At 35.2% G+C, this 20,346-nt stretch overlaps 4 protein-coding genes across 8 annotated transcripts; 1 reads left to right on the top strand and 3 right to left on the bottom strand.

The window, feature by feature from the left end:
• Window positions 1–2,722: 2,722 nt before the first annotated feature.
• Window positions 2,723–6,205, bottom strand: APX6 (ascorbate peroxidase 6). The gene is made up of 10 exons (XM_012221169.4): window positions 5,829–6,205; window positions 5,639–5,732; window positions 5,301–5,428; window positions 4,888–4,958; window positions 4,647–4,689; window positions 4,456–4,552; window positions 4,174–4,257; window positions 3,675–3,796; window positions 3,219–3,285; window positions 2,723–2,981 (listed from the first exon to the last, which is right to left on the bottom strand). The coding sequence occupies exons 1-10, from the start codon at window positions 6,007–6,009 to the stop codon at window positions 2,879–2,881; spliced, it is 990 nt and encodes a 329-aa protein (XP_012076559.1). The 5' UTR covers window positions 6,010–6,205; the 3' UTR covers window positions 2,723–2,878.
• A 264-nt stretch (window positions 6,206–6,469) lies between these two features.
• Window positions 6,470–10,108, bottom strand: SD2-5 (S-domain-2 5). 3 transcript variants are annotated; one of them, XM_089725035.1, is made up of 3 exons: window positions 9,672–10,107; window positions 9,416–9,509; window positions 6,470–9,006 (listed from the first exon to the last, which is right to left on the bottom strand). In XM_089725035.1, exon 3 carries the CDS (start codon window positions 8,993–8,995, stop codon window positions 6,620–6,622), a length of 2,376 nt encoding a protein of 791 aa, XP_089581161.1. In that variant the 5' UTR covers window positions 8,996–9,006; window positions 9,416–9,509; window positions 9,672–10,107; the 3' UTR covers window positions 6,470–6,619. The 3 variants fall into 3 exon arrangements, with proteins under 3 accessions (XP_089581161.1, XP_012076558.1, XP_089581160.1); XM_012221168.4 differs by having other exon boundaries at window positions 6,470–9,256; window positions 9,416–10,108; XM_089725034.1 differs by having other exon boundaries at window positions 6,470–9,509; window positions 9,672–10,108.
• Window positions 10,109–14,081: 3,973 nt separating this feature from the next.
• LOC105637633 (EEIG1/EHBP1 protein amino-terminal domain protein) lies at window positions 14,082–16,486 on the top strand. The gene is made up of 4 exons (XM_012221167.4): window positions 14,082–14,531; window positions 14,648–14,800; window positions 14,965–15,339; window positions 15,440–16,486. Exons 1-4 carry the CDS (start codon window positions 14,187–14,189, stop codon window positions 16,346–16,348), a joined length of 1,782 nt encoding a protein of 593 aa, XP_012076557.1. The 5' UTR covers window positions 14,082–14,186; the 3' UTR covers window positions 16,349–16,486.
• Window positions 16,487–17,549: 1,063 nt separating this feature from the next.
• LOC105637632 (histone acetyltransferase) lies at window positions 17,550–20,194 on the bottom strand. 3 transcript variants are annotated; one of them, XM_012221165.4, is made up of 4 exons: window positions 19,609–20,194; window positions 19,395–19,509; window positions 18,963–19,077; window positions 17,550–18,711 (listed from the first exon to the last, which is right to left on the bottom strand). In XM_012221165.4, exons 1-4 carry the CDS (start codon window positions 19,707–19,709, stop codon window positions 17,816–17,818), a joined length of 1,227 nt encoding a protein of 408 aa, XP_012076555.1. In that variant the 5' UTR covers window positions 19,710–20,194; the 3' UTR covers window positions 17,550–17,815. The 3 variants fall into 3 exon arrangements, with proteins under 3 accessions (XP_012076555.1, XP_012076556.1, XP_089580982.1); XM_012221166.4 differs by having other exon boundaries at window positions 19,395–19,495; window positions 19,609–20,190; XM_089724856.1 differs by lacking the exon at window positions 19,395–19,509 and having other exon boundaries at window positions 19,609–20,192.
• Window positions 20,195–20,346: the final 152 nt, after the last annotated feature.

Raw genomic sequence — 20,346 nt, 5'->3', positions numbered from 1 at the left:
AATGGATTGACGTGTCAGGTTTGATATGAATTCGTTTAACACACGACATGATTAAGGTCAACACAAACACAACGCGTATAATCCGTAATGTCATAAACATGTTAAGTGGATCGTGTTGACCTATACACGATCCATTTAACATGTTTATAATATTTTTAAATTTTAACCTATTTAACTCAATTTGTATTTAAAAATATTTCATAGATAAATTATATAAATTCTTCAAGATTCATAACTAAAATAAAAATATATATAACAATAAAGTTTAAATAGGTTTTAGTTGAACTATTTATATATGACACTAAAATTACATTTTCTTTTAAATAAACGGGTCACTCGCCTAACCCGCTTGTCAACCTGCACAAAACATATTTATATTTGTATTATAAATGAGTGATTCGTTTATGACACGAACCCGTTTAACCTCAAGTATAATCTATTTATTTCGCGTGTTAAACGAATCGTGTTCATGTGTCGTGCCCATTTTGACACCTCTACTTTTTATACGTACATATTGATTTGATATGAGGTTATCACAACTTTTATAATAATAATTTTATATTTTTAAATTATTTAATAAATATTTAATTGATCTAAAATCTAAAAGTTAGAATATATGATAAAAGAATTTTACAAAGTGAAGTATTTAATAACTGTAATTTTATAAATTAAAGTGTCCAATAGATTAAAACAAAAATTGAAAGTGGTACGATATTTTTTGTGTAAATTTATGTACTTTGCCAAATAAATTTAGTTGTGTCAAAACTTGTACTTTATTACACAGACTAGGAAAGAAAATATTAGTACTAGTTTATGAGCAAATATAATGAATTGATGATTTAGGAAAGAGATGGTAATTAATTGGGTGTGGTCACACACCGACCAATTTGACAACATTGTCGGAAAATGACTTCGTACCGCAGTAGACCGCCATGTTTTGCGGATTCTTAACCCTCGGTATCACAGCGTTAACAGTTAGTCATTTGTTTTATAATAATTTATTTATTTTTATATTTTTTTTATATATATGAGGTTCAAAATTTAAATTCAAATTCAATTTACGTCTATTTTAAAATTTAATTTTCTTTTATAATAAAAATAATAAATTTGTTTCTTGGCTTTAAGTGTAATCATTGTTACTTAGATTAGTTAAACTAAAAAGCAATTAGAAGTCAAATTAAGAGAAATTGCTTTGCTTAATAGACAGTTTCCACCTACATTACAAAGGGTGAAAGACAAATGCTTTAAAGCCAAGTTGGACAGGGCAACAAAAGCCATTGAGATAATATTATAATTTTATTATAGGACATTATCTCTCTGCTCCACATTTTTCACCACTTGATGATGTCATTCAGATTATTTTCAGACCACTAACCACTGATAGCTACAAATAACAGATTTGAGGTTGTTTTCACCTAATCAAAATTATCCTCCTCCTCCTTTTTATTTAATTACATAATCGGAGGGAGTGTCCTACGAGAGGGCACACAGGCTGAAGGGCAGTCCGAACGGTTGAGAGCTGATAGATAATCAGTGCGTGCATGTGTCCCTCTTTGGGTTTGGCCTCTGCTCTTCAGTTCCTTCTTCAAGAGATTCCCTAGCATTTGCACGTGTATTATGCGACGGTTCTTGAATCATATTGGGTCCTCAACACGTGGCTTGTTTTAACTTTAACTCCATTGGAAGTCAAAGCCAAGTAAACGCTACTTATAAATTTATTTTATATTCAAAAAATAATTATTTAATCACTAAAATTTCACACAATTTCGAAATTACAGATCAAAACCCTTCGTTCATAATAGAAAGACCAATCATATCACAACTGATTAGCTAGAACAAAATTTCATAATTAGCATATATTTTTCTTTAAATATAACCAAATGCTTATTTATCAAATATCATTAATAGCAAGAAAAAGACAATCGAAAAGTTAACAATAATAAATTAATCATAAAAAAAGTATATATTTGATCATTGAATAGAGAAAAAAGAAAGGTCTTGCGAACAATGGAAGCAAACATGTAACTTTCAAATAGTAATGGTGGTGGCCTAAATATATCATATATTCTTTTTTCAATTAATTCTGTTATTTAAATTTTTGGTCTATTGTTATTCAACCAATACTGGCTTAGTAGAGGTCCGACGTTAATTGCGCAAGAAAAAGAAGTTACCGGTTTCTATCAAAGAAAAAGATGGAATCTTTTTTTTTTAACCATTTCAATTTTACTGGTAAGAAAGGGCGAACCTTCAATCAAATCAAAGAAAAAGGAAAGAAGGAAGGAAGGAAGGAAGGAAGGAGTTTTGTTTTAGATGGAGAGCTCTTGTATGTTTTTTTTTTTTACCTTCTTACTTTAATAGAAAAGTTCCAATGTAGTAGGTAAAAAGGTAAAAGAAAATTAACCATAACTACTGAAAAATAAATGTCCTGACTTATCTCTAACACACTAATCTCCAAATGAACATAATACTTGCTGTTAAAGGAATGCTTTAAATCGGCTATCTGCTTTTAAGGAGAAGAGTTATGGTAACCTAAATACCAAAACTAAAAGACAGGTCACAGTAGAAACAAAAGTATTATGTGGATAAGGACTCTTCTCTCTTTATATATGACATCAGAACTCGGAAAGCTCCAAAGGGTATTTATGTATATGCATTGAGCAACTACAAAACTTGAACTAGTCACCATGGTTAGAGACAATGAGACATGGATTTAGTGATCCTCTTGAGAAAATTGGACTGGTGTATATCTTTTATTTCAAAAGAAAGCTGTTGAAATTCTGATGCACAAGAGCAGTGGGGCGCCCATTCCAATTATTTCTTTTCCCTAGGTACAACCAAATTCTAATGAAAAGAAAGAAAAAGTCTTGAGAAGGTATCATCACAAGCTTTTCCATCTTGCACCAGTATTCACAAGTTTGATGTATGCATTCTTGAAATCTTCAAAGAACGTGTTCTGATTGTCAGCATACTTTTTGATCCATCTGCAAAAAACAATAATTTTCTTTTAGTTGAGCAACTAGAACATTTGATAAGCTTTTTCTGGTATTATGCTGCTCTGCGTACTGTTTGTGAAATTTGGAACTATTCTTGCACAACAGCTGCCTATAAGTATTTGCTTTTCACACATTAATGTAGTTTATAAGTACTGAGCAGAATCATATCGAGACAAGACAGCATGGATAATATGTCTGGTTAGGAGGCTTTGGAAGATAACTAACCTTAAGCATTCATTATCCTCAACAAGTGCACGATCTGAAGGAAGGCCAATCATGCTTGACATTCCACCTGTGTTTCAAAAATCAGAAGCAACATTTCAATTATGAATTATAAAAATTTGCAAAAAGGAACCAAAATATAGAACATTCCATTACAAAAGCCCATAATACTGAAGTTCGGAAGAAAAATTCTAATTGCTCTGAACTAGTAAATGCTTGTTTTACTCACAAATAGACTAATCTAATGAGCTTTTAACTAGAAAAACGAAATGGCAAACGTGTTTACTGATCCTGATGTATGCATGTTAACAATTCCTCAACAGAGGAGATTCAACTTAAAGCCTCCAAGTCTAGGCTTCATGGATTCCATACTATTAATAATTTGAAATCATAAGGCAACAATCTGATGCAGCTAGAACAATTTCTAGAAATATGAAAATTATGATTTTTTTTTACTACCTGAGGACATCCATGGCTTTTCCAGAAGAATTTTATAGTAAGAATTGTCGAAAACAGTTGGATTCCCAAACCCTTTACTCCCAAGAGTATGAGCTCCAGACAACGCAACAAGTTCTTGTGTTCTGTGAAGGAAGATTAGCCTTCTTCAGAAAAAATAACAAGCAAACTTAACTGTGGTAAACATACAAGAAAATTTTCTTATAATACATCACTTCACATTGACAGTGGTACCAAAATCATATTTTCATATCTGGTAGGGTTAACTAATGAAAGGCGCCCAAAATCATTATCTAAGAACCATCAATGTAAACAACAGTTTTGTGTTGAAGAGAAAGCAATCCTAATGCCACCAGAAAACAGGGACATCAGATAAGTATTTAGTAACTGGCATCTCAAAAGTCAAAATGGACACTGAAGATAATGTAAATAACTTTTTCTTTGAAATCATTGCTTCAAACCAAAATATGCAAAATATGTAAGAAAATACATGTAAACTCACGATAAACCCTTTCTTTGAAAACATTGCTTCAACGCGGAAGCATCCAAAGACTCTTCAGGAAGTTTGCCTTCAGTATCTACATCCCTGCCAAGAGGTACTCATTAGTGACTGATTTCAAGAATTTTAAGTTGGCACTATTTAAATTTCTATATTTTGTCAGTAGTTTACATGAAAGCTGCATAGAATCAAGCGTGTGATAATTCTAGCACAAGGATCTGATTCACGTGATATTGGGTTTCATTCCATGTTAAACTCTAAGGTTAAGAACTTGCGGCGTCTTACACTGAGTCTAGTCTGCCCAATGTAACTGGAATTGTTGGACCTCCACAAACTGAAACAGCTTCAGCTCCAGCCACAGCAATCATGTCTGCCCATGATACTAATAATGGAAAAAATCCAATTGTGCATCAGCAACTCTCCGTACAATCTACCATTATTGAAACGCTTTCACAGAGGACCAAATTAATAACCACCTGGTTGTATTGCATCGACTTCCCTCTTAGCTTTCTCAAGAATCTAAACAAAAATGCAACACACTTTGGAGTTAGTTGGTAGGAGATCTTAGAAGATTTGACCAGTCTGAATTTATGTCCAAGAAGAAAAAGGAACATAAGAAAGCGGAAATACTATGACTTCAGACATGCTATACACCTGATCAGGTCACAAGTTTGTGCTATAGGAACAGAAGCATGAGAAGAAGGGAGAGGGAGATACCTTCAGAGATTTCTTTAAACCTGCATTTTCGGGTCTATCAAGTTCAAAAACTATAGAACCATTCATACCCCCTGCAGTAGTAAAAACCATGCAAGAGTAAGTTTAAAGCTCAGGAGAACAACATTTAGCAAATAAGAAGAAGACCAAATTGTGGCTTAAAATTTTGATAAGTACTGGAAATCTAATTTCGACAAAGTCAGGCAAATATTTGATTTGCTCTCTGAATTCACTTACCAATCCAACTAAAAACTAGAGTTGCAATCACTACTTCCATGGCACTGCCAAACCTTAAAGTTCTCATTTTGTCATATAGGTCCAACAAACATTGTATGGTGAGAATCCTTAATTCAACTAATACTACGTATGTTATGATCATTTCAAAATCATATTATATCATCCACAAAATTAAATACCTGAATTCCCATCCATTTCAAAAGTTCCTGCATCATGAAAAACAAGCCGAAGTACACCGGCCGCTTTGCCTTTGGACACCACCTTCCTTAATTCTTCCTTCATGAGCGCGTACATAGTATTATCCAACCTTTAGAATTAATAGAGAAAACAAAATCACAAAAATTGTAAACTAAGAACTATCCAGTAAATGAAGGCAGCAGAATTATATATCAATAATCCACCTATAATATTTCAACTCTACTAAAGCCAGGTGCCATATCACTTGAATTAAATGCAATTCAACAGCAAAATAGCAAAAACAAAGAAAAATAGGAGGGAGGGCATTAGGTTAACTTACTCAGTTCCCTTAGCACTAAGACGAAATAGAAACGGTAATACGGATACACAGATAAGGATTTTCCTTCTATTAGAAACCCAGTCACGATTCTCGCCTGTAGACCCAGAAATCAAATCAGAGAAAGATAATTGCTTTGCTTCATTTTCTCAGCAATCAAACATACAGCAATAAAAGGGGCAGTGACGTTTACCAGAATCACCATCGCCAGTAGTTGGAAGAGTGCAAGCTTGGAGAGTTTTGGCTCGAAACTTAACCGTTGGAAGAGAAGACCGTTGTGATTTAGCGGGAAATTTGAATTCAAGACGGGAAGGAGAGTACGGAATACAGCAGAGAACATAAGCATTGGCGTGCAGGATGGTTAAAGACGCCATCTTTAACGGACGGTTTAGAAGCTGCCTTAATTTGCTTGCTCAGTGCTAGTTTTAAGTTGGAGAGGTGATGATTGAATGCGGTTGAGAGTACAATTACTCGACTAGAGTCGAGCAGTCAAAAAGGAAACGCTACAACTCAACACCCGAGATTGGCCATTTCTAGTGTCGATTGTGCTCATTTGTTTGCACCGGAAACGTACGTTTGCCAGTTAAAAGAGGTTCAGGATTCTGTCAATTTAAAATAAACATAACTTCTCTTTAAAAGATCTATTGTCAATCTCTGTATATGACAGAAACTTGTGAATTCCATCTTAATGAGTTATACCATAAATCAAACTCCATGTAATTAATTATGCTGGTGACAATTTTTGAGGATTGAGCTGTTTTAAGATTTAAGTATGTTCATTTTATATCACTTTTGTAATAATCACGCCTGTTATTTACAGAGCAATAATGAATGGGTGCAGAAACAAGTGACCAGCTTTACTAACAGCTATTATTGCAAAACTGCTGAGTGTACTAGCTAATATACAGGACTATTGTGGGAAATTTATACATGAATAGCTCGACTCTAAATCTAAATAAGTATCCCCCAAATTGTGAGTGAATGCTATCTTGGACCAGAAAGCTGCACAGAAGAAAGGTAGGCGTCACTGTTGTGCTCTGAAAATCCTGAGGAAGTGCCCTCCTCGCTTGTTGATTTAAGGAAACTCGAATAGAGGCGAAAACCCAATGGTGAAGAAGTTGGTGGATGAGGAACAGGACAGAGACCTTCAAGCATTTGGACAACTTTGGGCATTGATGGCCTCAGACCCATATCTTCTTGTATACACCACAATGCAACTTTAATAGCAGTCGATACCCTCTTGTCGTTTTCATCGAATTTCAGCTCTGAATCAAGGATTTCTCTCAGTTTCCCTTCTTCCATCATCTTAAAAGCATAAGATGGGAAATGGGATTTCTCAGAAGATTCGGTTGGGTTAAAGTTTTTCCTTCCACCAATAATCTCAAGCAACAACATCCCATAGCTATAAACATCACTTTTCTCTGATATGGCATAATTTGTGATCCATTCTGGTGCAAGGTATCCCCTGGTGCCTCTCATGGTTGTGAAAACATGGCTTTGCTCTCTATTCATTAACTTTGCCAACCCAAAATCTGATACTTTAGCAAGGAAATGATCATCAAGAAGCACGTTTTCAGGTTTTATGTCACAATGAATAATCTTTACATCACAATCTTCATGGAGGTAAGCTAGTCCTTTTGCTGTTCCCAATGCAATACTGAATCTTGTTTCCCAATCCAATTGGAAATCTTCCTTGTTTCTCTTGAAGATCCATTTATCCAGAGACCCATTTGCCATGAACTCATAAGCAAGCAGACGGTGAGTTCCTTCAGCACAGAAGCCTTTAAGCCTAACCAGGTGGTGGTGATGAATACTACCAATGATACTAACTTCAGCTCGGAATTCTTTCTTCCCCTGACCAATACCTTCCAATTTCTTCACAGCCAGTTGTGTTCCATCAGGAAGAACTCCTTGATAGACTGAACCAAATCCTCCGTGTCCAAGCTTCACCGCGAAGTTATTAGTTGCAGTTTGAAGATCTCTATAACTATAACGAATTGGCATCCCAGATAAACCCTCTAAGAAATTATCTTCTTCAGAGGTCTCTTGAGGAGATTCTAGCAACCTTTTCTTACTCTTGTAGTATCGAAATGCCACATAAAGTAGGCTAAAAATGACAAGTAAAGTTGCAGCAACTATTATTATCACAACAGTAGGAGAACCCTTATTGGAGCCATTGTCGGAGCCATTATTAGCATTGTTACTCAAGACTTTAATGTAGGTGACAAAACTAGAACCCATGTCAGATTTGAAACTTCCTACTTGATCAAATAGGAAGCAACTACCGGTACTGTTCTGGAAGAATAAAGCCAGGCATGAGCAGTTATTGCGACAAGAGGACTCGCAACCTTCCAAACTGGTTTTTAAAGAGGGTGGAACATACCCAAGCGCAAAATAGTTGAGCCCATTTCCAGCACTCATAAGCACTGTTGAACCCTTTGAAGTATCACATGAAGAGACAATTCCTGTTTTGCAATTTTGAAGGTTGTTAAGAGTTGAAGGGCATTGGCATACATTGTTATCAGAACAAACATAATATGCATCACAAGGTTCTGGCCTGCTGCAACTATCACTTGGTATTTTTGTCGATGAAGCACTACCTCCATCATCAAGATTGTAGAAAGAAACAAAGCCATCATTTCCAACAACTGCAATCCAGGTAGCATTTGCAGCTTTCTCGTCTGCAAACTTGTACTGCCACAACAACACTTTGTTTTTGTCATAGAACCTCCATGAATTTGCATTAAGGGATGCCATAGTGACTGCACCACTACCTTTATTAATGGTTTTCTGAATACCATTTTCCTTTTGAATTGACCAATAAGGCTGTAGAGTTCGAAACCCAGCAGAAAGAATCATGTCCCCAGACTTGATCTCAAGGACATAGGTCAAGTTATTAGAGCTAGGATCACTGACAAGTTCCATTCCTTCCTGAAACTCCTGGTTTGATATTAGGGTGTCCGTGGGATGGCTAAAGCTCTGCCAAATTATATTACTATCATTCCCAAGCAAAACCAGATTTCCTGAATCCTGCAATTTTATCGCAGAAACCCTTTTACCTCCAATATCAGGTGTCCAGACTGGAGTTTCTCCTTTGTTTAGAGATACTTTACCGTCCTCACCAAAGAAGAAATTATCAGAATTTGCAACTGGAGAGCCTCTGTTTGCAGACCAGATAACATGTAAGCTTTCCATGTGCATGATAACTAGTAAATATAAAGTGGTGTCTTGAGTGGGTCGGAAGCCAAAAGCAAAATTTGAATTATTAGACAAAAGAAACAACCCGCTTTTATCAATCCAGTTCATCTGAGACCCTTGAAACCCCGGATAAATTTCTCCAATACTTTGTATACCAGCCATACAGAGTTCAACTAGAAGGAGAAAAACCAAAAAAACGGAGCCAATCAAGCGAATGAGACACTGATAATCCATGGTTGCACAATGAACCTAAAACTTTGCTAGGATTTGCAGAATCAAAGGTCAATCTGGATGCGAAGCACAAATCAACTGATGAAAAGAAGGGAAATTTGCAAATAAATGAAGGACGACACACAGAAAAAGGCCTTCTAACTTTGCATTCTGCAATCAATCTCAGTCATTACGTCAAAAACCAAAAATTTGCTGTAGATAGAAATCACAGCGGAAGACATAATAAGATAATAATTCCTGAACTAATAAATTTTCAGGTTACTAAGAAAAAGATAGCAGGAAACTGAAAAGAGTGGATAGAATTGCGAGAATAACAAGATTTAATATCAGTGGACAAGCATGAAAACACACCTTTTAAATATTCACACGTGAATTGGACAATCAAAGACTTTTCTCCTTCACCTTTATCTCGAATTCAAAAACCAAACTTTAAGTTCCAAATTGGCTAGACAAATAAGCAAATGAGGAGACATCAGATCACATGATTTCACTTGGCATCTAAATTTAGTATTGAGGCACCAGCTTCAGACCTAAAAACTACTACCAAACACTTAATTCAGCATCTATCAATTGTTTCAGGACAATAAAGTACGGAATCAACAATTACCATTGATGGGTACCCTTCACTTCAGTGGTCCATGAGATAACCACTAAAAGAAGAAGAAGAAGAAGAAGAAGAAGAAGAGAACCATCAATGATAATTGAGGAGTTCTCTTTATTTGGCCCATAATCTGAGACCAAGTAGCAGAAAGAGATAAGTGAAAAGAACAAGATTCAGAAGAACTGAATTGTCCTGTAGCAGTTAAATGAGAGAGAGAGAGAGAGAGAGAGAGATTAAAGACAACAGGCAAGAACAAGCTCTCCCCTGGTTTTCAGGGGTGAGGTTGGAGAAAAAAGTGGAATTGCAGACATGGGTCTCTGGTCTTTTCCAGAAGAGAGAAGAGATCTGAGGTGAATATATTTACAAGGTAGCTCATCAACAATCAAATACATGGTTCTTTCGTGGATTGACAGACTCGTTTTTTAATTTTTAAATTTTCTTGCTTTAATGCTGTTCCTGTTTGCTCCATGTTTGACTCGCTAGTCGCTACTTGGAGGCTAAGGATTTATTCGTCATTTTTGCTGTCGGAGAAGAGGTGTAATTTTTTTTTTTTTTTTAAATTCTAAACGTTACCTTTGAATTTTATCATTTTCGAAAACACCTACCTATCTATAAAAAACCAAAGTGAGCCTTTTTTTTTATTTTATATACCTTTGAAAAATTATCGATCCATCATTTAGTCTTTCCATTTAAAAAATATTATTTTTATATAGTTAAATATTTTATATTTGATAAATATTTATTTCTATTTAATATATGGTTTCAATATAGCCCTTCACATTCATTCTCTCTATATATAATTACAATTTAATTTCTCATTTAACTATAAAAACGATACCTTCAAATAAAAAAAATAATTATATTCAAAAATAAATAAATAATTTTACTAAACAATAAAACAATTATAATAAGTTGAAATAAAATTCAAAGACTAAATAATTAATTAGTAGGCTGATGTCGAATTGTTTTGAATTTTTCAGAGTTTAAAAACTACAAAAACACCTTGAATTTGTCTGGTCTTTACTCTTTTTTGTTTTTTTTTTTTTCTGGAAATTGTCATCATAAGGACTTTTCTTCAAAAATCACTGTCGTTTTGGAGAGGAGATGGCTTAAATTATGTATTGTTAAATATTTAAAAGCCCCTTTCAAAAAAAAAAAAAAAAATATTTAAAAGCCAAGTACATTGAATAAGCCTGCTTCTCCTTATCCCCACCATCTATCAATTCTACATGCTCATCAAAATTGTTCATATTCTGTATTTTTGTATAAAAATTTAGAACAAAAATGAATAAACTAAAGTTGCAAGGAGACATGGTTTTATAATGATTACACCCGTCATCGTCATAATTAATTTCATTTGATTTAATTTTTTTATAATAGATTTTTATTTATAAATTTTCATTAGAACGTTTAACTTCATGACGTGTATTTATTCACCGCGTCAATTTATTTAGACGGTATGATAAGGTATTTAATAATTATTTTTTAAATATTTTTCAATTAACAAAATGTTGGTATTGAATTGATTAAGGTCGAATAAGTCTTTGAAAATTCTGTGACGGTTGAGATTTAATTAAATGCAGGGTTGGAGGGCTTGAGAGAAAGAGTCAAAGCTTTTGCAACTATTCACACCCTACGGAATAGGGTCTTCAGCAACTTGATTAATGGGTCCCAACCCAACCAAAGCTTCTATTTTCATTTTCCTTTTACAAATAATTATATAGTCTAATTAGTTGTTTAGACTTTAGAAATTTAATTCAATACTGTCAAATAAAATTATATTATAAAAAGAAATTAGTATTTATTTATTTATTTAAACCAAGATCTGGGCAATGAAAGTAACTTGGAGGCACGTGATAAGCAAATATTCAGCATTAGCCAGCTATCCAAAACCTCCTTTCTCACATGCAAACAAACAAACAACAACTGATATTCTATAAATATTATTAAAAAATAAATAAATAATTTAGTTGCTCAATTATATTAACCCTAGCACAAGAAAATGAATGTATGTATACGGTATAAATACATGATCACATGCATGCGAATGTTAAGAAGACAAATAGACAAAAGAGATGCTTCTACAGGCAGCCAAAAACCTTAAATACAGCAAAAGACCCGTACGTGTTAAACTATATATTACGAGGATTAAAATTCTGATATGCTAAAACTGATTTTGAAATAAGAACCTTAAAAGGCTAATTAATGATGATAAAACGTTAATTAAACAAGGGAAGAGAGAGACATGGATTAAGCTGGACAAGATCCTCATCTTCTGTTATATTTTCCCAATTCCAAGAAAACAAAAGCCAAAGTACCCATTCTTTCAAAAAATCAAAAACTCATCTCATCCCACATTTTAGAGGTGTAGGTTAAAGTATTATTACAGCCTGAAGGTCAGCAACTGGGATTTTGCTTGCAACCATAAATGAGTGTTTGATACACGTGGAAAAAGGACAGCACTTGATGGGTTGGTCACATGGGTTGCTCTTGCTCATTCATATATATTTCTGTTTCATTCGAGTTCCTTCCTTTCTCACTATCCTACCACGACAAAACCTTAATTTGGACATAATCCAGTTTAAAATGGAAATGAACTCCATTTTGTTATAATACTATAATATAAGGAACTCAAATTATTATGACATTTTCTAATATTTAAAAATCTACCATGAAGTTTTATTTTAATTAATTATTATCTCAACTGAAAACTCAATTATATGATATTATGATGAGATATATGTACGTCCATTTCCAATTTCATTATTCTATTCTATTTCGACGGAATCAATTCTCTTTTAGTATGCACATCACATGCATGAAATTACAATAATATATATATATAAATGATTTTGTTGTTTTAGAATCAGCCTATCATATTAATTAATGCATAACTATATATCTCCTTAACAACTGCATGGAAATGGTAGCATGCATGATTTATTTATTTATTTATTTTTTGGGTTAGGTCGACTGGGGGTGACATGGGTTGAAATTAAGGTTGAGGCTTCCCATATATATATATTCATAATAATTGAATTATTTTTCTCATATTAAAATTACATAATGGTAGGGTCATGATCCACCAAATAAGTGCATAATTAATATTCTACAACCCAAGTTGTTGCAAATTTGATTGAATTATTCAATTTTTCAGATATTAAAAATAGATATATTATGAAACAGACACTTTATAATGCTGGAGAATTGATTAAAGAGGGTGAAATTAGAAGGTAGTTAAACACTTATTATGGTGAAGAAATCGAAATGACTCTGTCAAAATGTTGGAAGCCAATCTTCAACTTAACATTAAAAATGGTTTAGGTAATTTTTGAAACTTACAAGCTTCAACCAAAAAAAAAAAAAAAAAAAAAAAAAAAAGCAAATTTCGTTGAAATAAGTGACCCCAAATTGACTTTGTACCCATTTTATATTAATGTGACAAGAAATTAATTATTTACATTAAAAGCATTGCATTTTGAATTAGTCCAATTGTACCTCAATGTCATAATTTAACGTCCACTTGCATTAATTTTTCTTTTTTTTTTTTTTAAATATAAAATAATAATATTTATCAAGAAATATTGCAATTTGGTCAAACTGCTTTTTTATGATATTGAACCGCTTATCATTGAGCCAGTAATTAAGCCCAAATCATCATCAAACTTGGCCCAATATCAAATGGCCCGTCATTGGATGGCGCGTCATGCATATCAGTCAAATGAATGGTTGTTTTTGTCGTTTGTCAAAGACACACCACTCGCGAAGAGGTAAGTATTATTTACAAATGACTTGTCGTTTTAAGGAACACCTCTAGTTAAAAACACAAGGTCGAACGACATTTATCTATGCAAACGCCAGGCGACTTTCCCACGTGAGAAAAGTGACACGTCTGGTTAAACCGCCGGATGACAATGTGGTAGGGCTAAAACATCCGGTGCGGAATATTCCTCTGTAACATAGATGGTGTCTGGTTGGGGATTTCATTTTCCCACGTGCGGAAAACAACTTGTCATGAGACGCGTGGCGAAGCGAAAACCTGGTAGTAGTTTATTTTTTCTTCCAAGTTCAGACACCTCACGCATTTTCATTTGTCCAGAACTTACTAGGAGTCTAGGATGACGTGTTCAGACCCTCCCGCCAATTCTTGCTCGTATCCGACGTGTTCAACATTCTGTCCGGGATGACGTGTCACAACCCCACCACCGCTTTCCACTCTGGCTTCTCTAACAGGAACGATCGGGTGCAGTACGCTCCACAGAACTGCCAATACTTAACCCGCAGGCATAATACATCAGGCGGCTCCTATTTACTGCGGGTGTATCCTTAAAAACGTGGAGGTCCACACGGAAACAAGAACCTGACCATTTCCATCGCTAGCCATGAACGTTCAAGGAAAATACAGATACACAAAACTAGCTAACAAAAAATTCGTCTTTTATTTGCTGTTATTTTCTTAACATGTAAGTAAAAAAAAAATCATAAATAAGCGAACACAGTTACTACGTTTAAGCAAACAAGATGAAGAAGTTGTCGTCATGGCTACCAGGATCGACAAAGAAGCTCCATGTGAAGGTGAAGCCATTAAAGCTTGAAGGAGTTGTTATTGGAGAAGAAACCGAAGATATTGGAAAAGAAAGAATAGTTGCTGTGGAAATGGAATGGAAAGGGCCAAAGAGTAGATTAGTTCCATTTTATAGAGTTACGAAGTGGCCAAAGAATTACAGCAGTCATAAATTCTTGAAAAAAGGAGGAGAGCCTATTGAATGGAACGAGGAATTTGAGAATATATGTAATTTCTCGATTGCGTCAAAAGATGATACTAAATCTTTTGGTTCATGGGCTGTATCCTTCAAAGTTATATACGTAAGTTGTTTTGTTTTATTCTGCTAATTATAGTTTCTTTTGAGTAATTTACGATAGTTATCATTGCACTTAATTAAAGTTTGATGGTAAATAACAACCATGGTGATAAAATGTAGGGTGAGGATGCAAAGTCGAAGACAAAAATGAAAGCGGTGGGGCAAGCTTCATTGAATATGGGAGAACTGGGTTCCAGTACTGATTCTGAAATAGAGAAAAAGCTACCCATTGCTTTGCAGATAGATGGAGTTGTCAGCAAGGCTACACTTTCGGTCAGTTTAATTACCTTCTTTTTTCCTTTTTTCTTCCCTCTCTCAAAAATCGTACTTTTCTTTTTTAACATTTATACAGTCGTTAATGACCTGGTCTTTAATCAACTACTGATTATTATTAATTTTTGCCTGTTTTCCTTCTTTAAATTGTTGGTTTCTGATAGATATGCGTAAGCTTTCCCGAGGCAAGAAATTCTACTGAGCCAGCAGCGGATGGGATCGTTCAAAACTCAACCGAGTTCGATAACAAAGAAGGAATATTCAGTAGTGGAAACTGTGGAACAACCTATGCAAAGAATATCGATAAAGAAGATACGGATAGCTCTTCTGACTCGAATGAGTCAACTCAATCTATCTCGGATGGCTTATCTGGAAATGAGTCCATTACCACAAGCGAAAATGCAAACAATGCGGATATCGGAGAGTCAGGATCGTCTTTACGTGCATGGACTCAGCGCAACTCGAGTCTCAGATCGAAGCTCTCTTTATGGGCAAAACAACGGCGTTTTTTGGTATTGTCTAGAAGAAGAAAACCACAGGTAAATTTCTCTACTTTTTTATTTACAACTTACGAGACAAACGACCGAGTCCTAAATTAGTGCCTTCTAGACCTAAAGCTTGTCCTGAAAACATTTGCAGAAAGATGACAACTGCATCGCAAGCAGGGAAGACTGGGAGAAGAAAGAATTAGTCAGCAGAGATGGGCAAGCAAAACTAAAAGCCAATGTTTTCTTCGCTTCCTTTGATCAAAGAAGCCAAAAAGCTGCCGGAGAGAGTGCCTGCTCAACGCTTGTTACTGTCATTGCCCACTGGCTCCAAACAAACAAGGAGTACATGCCAACAAAATCACAATTTGACAGCCTTATAGCAGAAGGATCCTCAGAATGGCAAAAGCTTTGCAACGATGAGGCTTACATGAACTCATTCCCTGATAACCATTTCGATCTCGAGACAGTATTGAAAGCTGATCTTAGACCTTTGAGCATTTTGCATAATAAGTCTTTCACTGCAATATTCAACCCTGAAAAATTTGAAAACTTGAAAGGAGCCATGTCTTTTGATGATATATGGGAAGACATAAGTAGCATCACTGAAGAATATGATCATAAGGTGTATATAGTTAGTTGGAATGATCATTTCTTCGTGTTGAAAGCAGATTTGGATGCTTATTATATTATCGACTCATTAGGAGAGAGGCTCTTTGAGGGATGTAACCAAGCATACATCTTAAAATTTGATGAGTCCACAATAATGTACGAGAAAGTGAGGAAAGAAATTGACTCGGAGGAACAGACAGCAGCAGAGAAGGGTAAAGATGAGCAAGATACTCAAGAGATTATTTGCAAAGGGAAAGAATGCTGCAAAGAGTTCATCAAAAGATTCCTTGCTGCTATACCACTCAAGGAACTTGAGGAAGAAGAGAAAAAGAGAAAAGTTTCAACTTTCTCTCTCCTCCAGAGATTGCAGATAGATTTCCACTACAGCTCTTCTTCCTCCTCCTCTTCAATGACATCTCCTACTTCATCTTGCTTCTCAAGTGGTGAGTGAATTAACTAGTGTAACTGAATTTTGTACATCATACAATTGTTTTCGTGAGAGCTTATTTCATAAAGTATGAGAATATTGTAATACAAAATGTAGTTTTTTTGTTCATGTCAATTACTCAATTCACTAAAAAATCTTTAACTAGCTAGCCTTCCTAGTTTTACGGTCTCCTGTAGAAGTAAGTTATTTATTATATACATGAAATAGCTTTTAATGCAGAACTAAAAACACTAAAAATAAATGGCAGGTCTTTCATTTTCTATGATGCTGCAAGTACAGCACAGAATGCATATAATTGGATAACAAGCCATAAAGTTCTCACACTAGATAAATACAACTATGCGACTCTCGAGCAAGCATCTCCCTATCTTTTTCCCTTCCAATAACTTTTCAACTATTTATTCCTCAGGAATTTTGAGAGTTCCATTACTTTTTCCTCCCATACTTGAAGATGCTGCTGGTTCCCTAAGCACCATCATGTAGTTGAAGCTAAAATGCTGAGAATGAACTTACTCCACCCATATTTTTTGACTCAACTAATTATTAAAAGGGAAGCTTACAAAGACCAAATGGTCCACGTACAAAGCTATAAACTGGGCTAAAGGCAAGAAGAATGACTTAAAAATTTAGAATCCGGCCCTACAAATGGGTAATAGGCACCTAATACCTACAAATATTAATCACCACTCGTACAAACATAAAGTTCTTATCCCCTTGCTAATTAGACCAAATGGAAAGGGGTCCACAACACAACCCCCAAGCACATATCCAAGATAATTCTAAGATTTGGCATGAGACGCCTTCTTGTCCCCCACTAACACAAACAAAAAGCCCTATCCAGTTATTCATTAATCATTTCTTTCCCACTTCTTAACCAGACCAGTCAGAATGGGGGCCAGTACAGATCAAATGACCCAGAATTATTTCTTCTAATAGTTAAGTTTAAGGTTTACTAAGGGACACAAATTTTCATCATCCTTTCCACATAGATACCGTACTCTATAGGTAACTCTCAAGTGCAAGGGCAACAACTAGGTGATTTTGGGATGTGTCAGTGTAAAACTTAAGCTAATTGGACATATAGTAACATAATAAACTCCCAAACTATCTTTTGTCTAAGGTAAAAAATATTAATAAAAGGTTTAACAAGTTCATCTAGGTTCCAAAATCAGTTTTGTTGTTGCATAAAATATTCCTCTGCGCATTGCAAAAGCACAAGCCTCCTCTGTTACTTTCTTCAAGATTTTTCTAATTTACATTTGGTTATTTACATCTTACATTCTTACAATATTTCAGCTAGCAGCTTAGCATTACCTAGAGCTAGGAAAACTTCCAAGTACAGCTAAATTACCAAAAATGCTCAAGGCATATCATTAAGGCATGTCGAGTTTGAAGAAACAAACAGAAGCAAGAACCCGTCAGTCTACGAACCTGCACTTTTGTTCTGCCAGTCAAGTAGCATCTGTCAGTCTATGAACCCACACTTCTCATTCTGCCAGTCAAGTCATTGCATGGAAGCTTAGGCTGCCAATGATAAGCCTGATCATCCACAGGGTGACCAAAAACTGCCTTGCGTTTTCTGAGCATCACATCTAGACTATCATGTCTACCCAATTCGCTTGGACATGAATCTGATGAGTAATCCATATTGCCTCTATTGAAGAGAGAAAGCTCCTTATCCATTTGTGGCATCTTATTGGACTTAATCCCCTCTCTAGAATGACCAAAGCCAACATCTTCTACATCCTGGAGATGTCTGTTTTGCATGCTTGGCAAAGCAGCTGAAAGAGAGCCCAACCGCAATGATAGATCACAACCAATTTCAAGTTGTTCAATTGGTTTGTCTATGGGATCTTTTTGATCTATTTTAGCAATCGCATCCTCATTACAAGACAAGAGGTTTTGCTCAATTCCCACTTTGACAGGCTCCAAGATGCTAGGAAGAGTTTTTGGAAGAATTCCTAAACCATTCTGGTGGTCTAGACAATTTCCATAGTACAAGGGATAAACTGAGTACAAGCTTGACACAGAACGATTCTCCATGGGAAAATACTGGTTGTAGTTAGATAGACGACTGTTATCAGTTCGAAAGAGAAATTTGTTAGAAGCGATACTGATGTTTTGGCAAATAAGGTTTTGTAATTCTGAACCCAATTGGGTTGAATTCATGATTGTGGATTTTATGAAGTTAGAATAATTAGGAATGCACTGCGGGCTGGCTGTATGATTTGCTCGAATGGTGTCATTTACTATGCCAGGAGAGGAAGAATTAGGCTGTTGAGTGCTAGGACTAAGGTAACACCTCGGATTACAGTTTCGTTGGCTCCTGGAGGCTCTTCTTGGAGTGCATCCCAAATTAAGAGCAGCTGAACAGTAATGGAATAAAAAGAAAATGATTATACATATTGTGAGTCAATCTTATAGAAATTCTCTGAGAAATAACTGCTATAATATAATCAAATTCATCAAATGTCTCTCTTATGGTTTCATAAATCTCAAGCATCTATTCTACAAACTATATTTCTTGTAATTGACATCAAGCCATGAAAATTGAAACTAAGTTCATTTCAAAGCAACACAAAAACTCCAATCCAGAGAGAGTAAAATGGGTAAGTACCTTCAATGCAAGGTTGAAGAAGCTCTCCAGTTTCAGTACTTTCATCACGCCGAATAATTGTATTAATGGCATCATTTGTCCGATCCCAAAGAGTTTTAAGGTCCATATATTCAGCCTATGCAAGGTTTAGAAGCCAAAGCATAAGCTTTATATAACAACAGTAACTACATCCACTAACAAATCAAAAACTTCTTGAGGAGTGCCCAGGCAATGAATAAATGCATAAAGTTTGAATCTTTAATTGGAAATGTTTAGGACCCAAAGCATAGAACTTCAAACTCAGCCTTACAGATGAACAGTTGACTTGATTGATTCTTATGATTTTGTATATGTCATATGCAATAGACAACAACCGAATGGGGAAAAGTTCAAATGAGATTGACGGAATAATTGAAAAGATCAAAGAGAGAAACTGAAAAAGAGAATTTTTACTTCAGAATTGGCTTTGGAATACATAATTTCTTCTGCTCTCAAAACAACAACAGGAAGCTTCTCTTGCCATTCCTTGTTCTTCTTAGTTGCAGAGCTATGAACTTCATTGACAACTCTAATCAAAATTCCAAAAATTGGTGACAACGGTGACATGACTAAAACACAAGCATATACATAAAAACACAACATGAAGAGAGAGAAAAGAGGAGAGAACCTGAAAATTTCTTGAATGAGAGAACCTCTGATGGGTTGGTGTCTATCACTGTGCCAAGCTCTTCTAACACATTCATAAGGTCTGGGGCCTGGTCTAGGCATCGTCTCGCTAAACTTAGAGAGAAAGAAGAAAAACAGAGACCTCTGTTTCTTGACAGGAGAAATGGAGCTAGCTTCTGCTTTTTTTTTTTTCCTGTTACCCCTTTGCTTGGCTCGTGAGTTGTGACTCTCACCCAAGTCCCACAGTACTTGAGCAGAACCAATTAGTATAAAAAATATAAGTGAAAATGGACAGAGAGAGAAAGAGAGAGGGAGAGAGAGAGAAAAAAAATTGGGGTTTTTGGTTTGCTTTCTTTTTCTTTCTTTTCTGTCACAAACTCAATTATTTCGAAGGGTTTTAATTGATGAGTTTGGTGTGTCCCCCACTCATCCACATGCCTGCTTCCCCTAGCCCCAAGAGTCTCTCTCCTATTTTCTTTTTTTAATTTCTATTTCAATAGTTTTGGTCTTTTTCCTTTCTTTTTTCCCCTGTTTTTCACTCTCTTTCCCCTTTAATATTTTTTTTCTGCCATTGCCTTGTAAGCCTTACAGTGAGTAGAGGCTGGGGTTTGCTTAAATAGCACCGACAGCGACAATATTATAACTTCTCTTTCCCTGCCACAACATTACATGAATGGTCAATATAGTCATGGTGGTGGGCTCATTCTATCTACATGAAATGTTTGGGTTTACACTATCG

Source organism: Jatropha curcas, chromosome 8 (assembly GCF_041381405.1).
Source record: "Jatropha curcas cultivar XTBG-Jc1 chromosome 8, XTBG_Jcur_1.0, whole genome shotgun sequence".
Taxonomy (NCBI): domain Eukaryota; kingdom Viridiplantae; phylum Streptophyta; class Magnoliopsida; order Malpighiales; family Euphorbiaceae; genus Jatropha; species Jatropha curcas.
This window is presented reverse-complemented; position numbering and strand designations above follow the sequence as displayed.